The sequence below is a fragment of the Myotis brandtii genome, unplaced genomic scaffold (genome assembly GCF_000412655.1).
Source record: "Myotis brandtii unplaced genomic scaffold, ASM41265v1 scaffold499, whole genome shotgun sequence".
NCBI lineage: Eukaryota > Metazoa > Chordata > Mammalia > Chiroptera > Vespertilionidae > Myotis > Myotis brandtii.
In genome coordinates this window covers 2,040,321-2,042,376 of record NW_005369027.1, presented here as the reverse complement: position 1 = coordinate 2,042,376, position 2,056 = coordinate 2,040,321, and the positions used below count along the sequence as shown (strand labels likewise).

Sequence of the window (2,056 nt, the reverse complement as noted above, 5' to 3'; positions counted from 1 at the left end):
AAGGGCCAATGCACAAAATTGCCTGTGGAGCCACCCACCTTGTGCTCCAGCAGAGGGAGGGCAGAGTGGACCGGAGCTGTGTGAGCAGAAGCCAGGATCAGGGCCTCTGGGGTGGGAGCTCAGAAGGCAGACACGAGGGTTTCCTGTGCTGAGCCATTCCCTCAGGCTGCAGAGATCATCTTTCTCCTGCAGACATTTGCTGTACAGGGGACATTTTCTTGGGGGAAGATAGTTGACCCACTCTAGTGGAAAACACCTTGCCCCTTCGGAGACGGAGAACAACAATTAGCCTCTAGGCAGAGACAGCATTTGACACTGTCCTGCACTCGAGATTGAGAGGCATAGCAGATCTACCTCATACATATTCACAAACCCAAACAGGCAGCAAAGTGAGAAGACAAAGAAACAACCCACAAATGAAAGAATGAGAGAATTCACCAGAAGAAGAGATAAATGAAATGGAGATAAGAAATGTATCTGGCCCTGACCAGTTTGGCTCAGTGGATAGAGCGTCGGCCTGCGGACTGAGGGGTCCCAGGTTCGATTCCGGTCAGGGGCATGTACCTTGGTTGCGGGCACATCCCCAGTAGGGGGTGTGCAGGAGGCAGCTGATCGATGTTTCTCTCTCATCCATGTTTCTGACTCTCTGTCCCTCTCCCTTCCTCTCTGTAAAAAATCAATAAAATATATTAAAAAAAAAAAAGAAATGTATCTGAAATAGAATTCAGAATAATGATGTTAAAGATGCTCAACAGAATGAGAAAATATATAACTATGAAAGCAGAAATAAAGAATGACATAGCGCAAATAAAGAACACATTGGGTGCTTCAGCGCCAAAGAAAAAGATTAAAAAGCATCGTTTCCCAGGGAATATGGAAGGTTTTGTCACTGGAGATGAGGTTGGTGATAAGAAAGATTTGGAATTTCAGAAACTTCATAAATCGGGCATGGCATTTAAATCTGGTGACAAAAATGATGATGGATGGTTTGGTTGAAATTAAGGTAGACAGGATCGAGGGACTTGATCAAGAAAATGAAGGAACCCTAAGCGGTTTGGCACATGCCTGGGTTTCAGGCTTGATCCCCAGTAGGGGGCAAGCAGGAGGCAGCCGAACAATGATTCTCTCTCATCATTGATGTTTCTATATTTCTATCCCTCTCCCTTCCTCTCTGAAATCAATAAAAATATATTTAAAAAATAAATAAATGAATTACTGGACCTGTCAATTATTATCTATATCAACTTTTCATTCTTGATCTTGGATTGAGTTTGGAGTTGGGGCCATTAAGTGATTAATTACATTTGTAAGGTATATCTCATTGGGAATGGAAATGGAGGAGGAGAGGTATACCAGTACAGCCTATAGGACAGGGGAAAAATACACATTAGCACTAGAAACTGGGGCAGTTATGTAATATAAAAATCTAGACACTTCTCTTTTGTTGTAACATAAAAAACCTTAGGGAACTTTTTCTTTGTATTTTTTTTATTGTGATAAAATATACTTCATATAAAATTTACAATTTAGCCATTTTTAAATATGCAGCTCAGTCGTATTAATTACATTCACAATATTGTACAACCATCTCCGCTTTGGGGAGCTTTTGATTCTTTACATTAGACATGTAAACTATAAATAATCACATTATTATATGGGTCTGTATTTTCTGGTAGAAATTTAAAATTGGGAGTCTGGGGGGGGGGGAATAAACTTGAAGACTGGACTCATCATTAGCGATGAAATGTGGCTAGAAACAACTTTTAGAGGCATATCCATCGAAAGAGGAAGAGGAGACAAGTGCCCAGTAATTAGGAAGGCTGGAGCAATAAGTATTGAGGAAAATAATAAATAGTAATTTATGAGACGATAAAAGGTCAGAACAACTTTGGTTACAGAGACTAGAAATGAATTTTGACCAGGGTGGAACCGATGAGATGCTTACAGTAAGAGAACAGTGCCCAAAGGAGTGGTTAAAAAAACACAGTGAGACATTTGAACCGAGTGGCGGGAGCTGCTGGGGCTCCGCGGAGGCCTGGTGCGGGGGCGCGGCGGG

At 41.8% G+C, this 2,056-nt stretch overlaps 1 protein-coding gene across 1 annotated transcript in view; it reads left to right on the top strand.

Moving 5' to 3' along the window:
* Nucleotides 1–873: 873 nt before the first annotated feature.
* LOC102240772 (mitotic spindle assembly checkpoint protein MAD2A) overlaps nucleotides 874–2,056 on the top strand; it is a 2,156-nt gene continuing 973 nt past the window's right edge. The window contains exon 1 of the mRNA XM_014548155.1: nucleotides 874–964. Coding sequence (XP_014403641.1) covers nucleotides 874–964 — 91 coding nt within the window. The remainder of the gene's footprint in view (nucleotides 965–2,056) is intronic.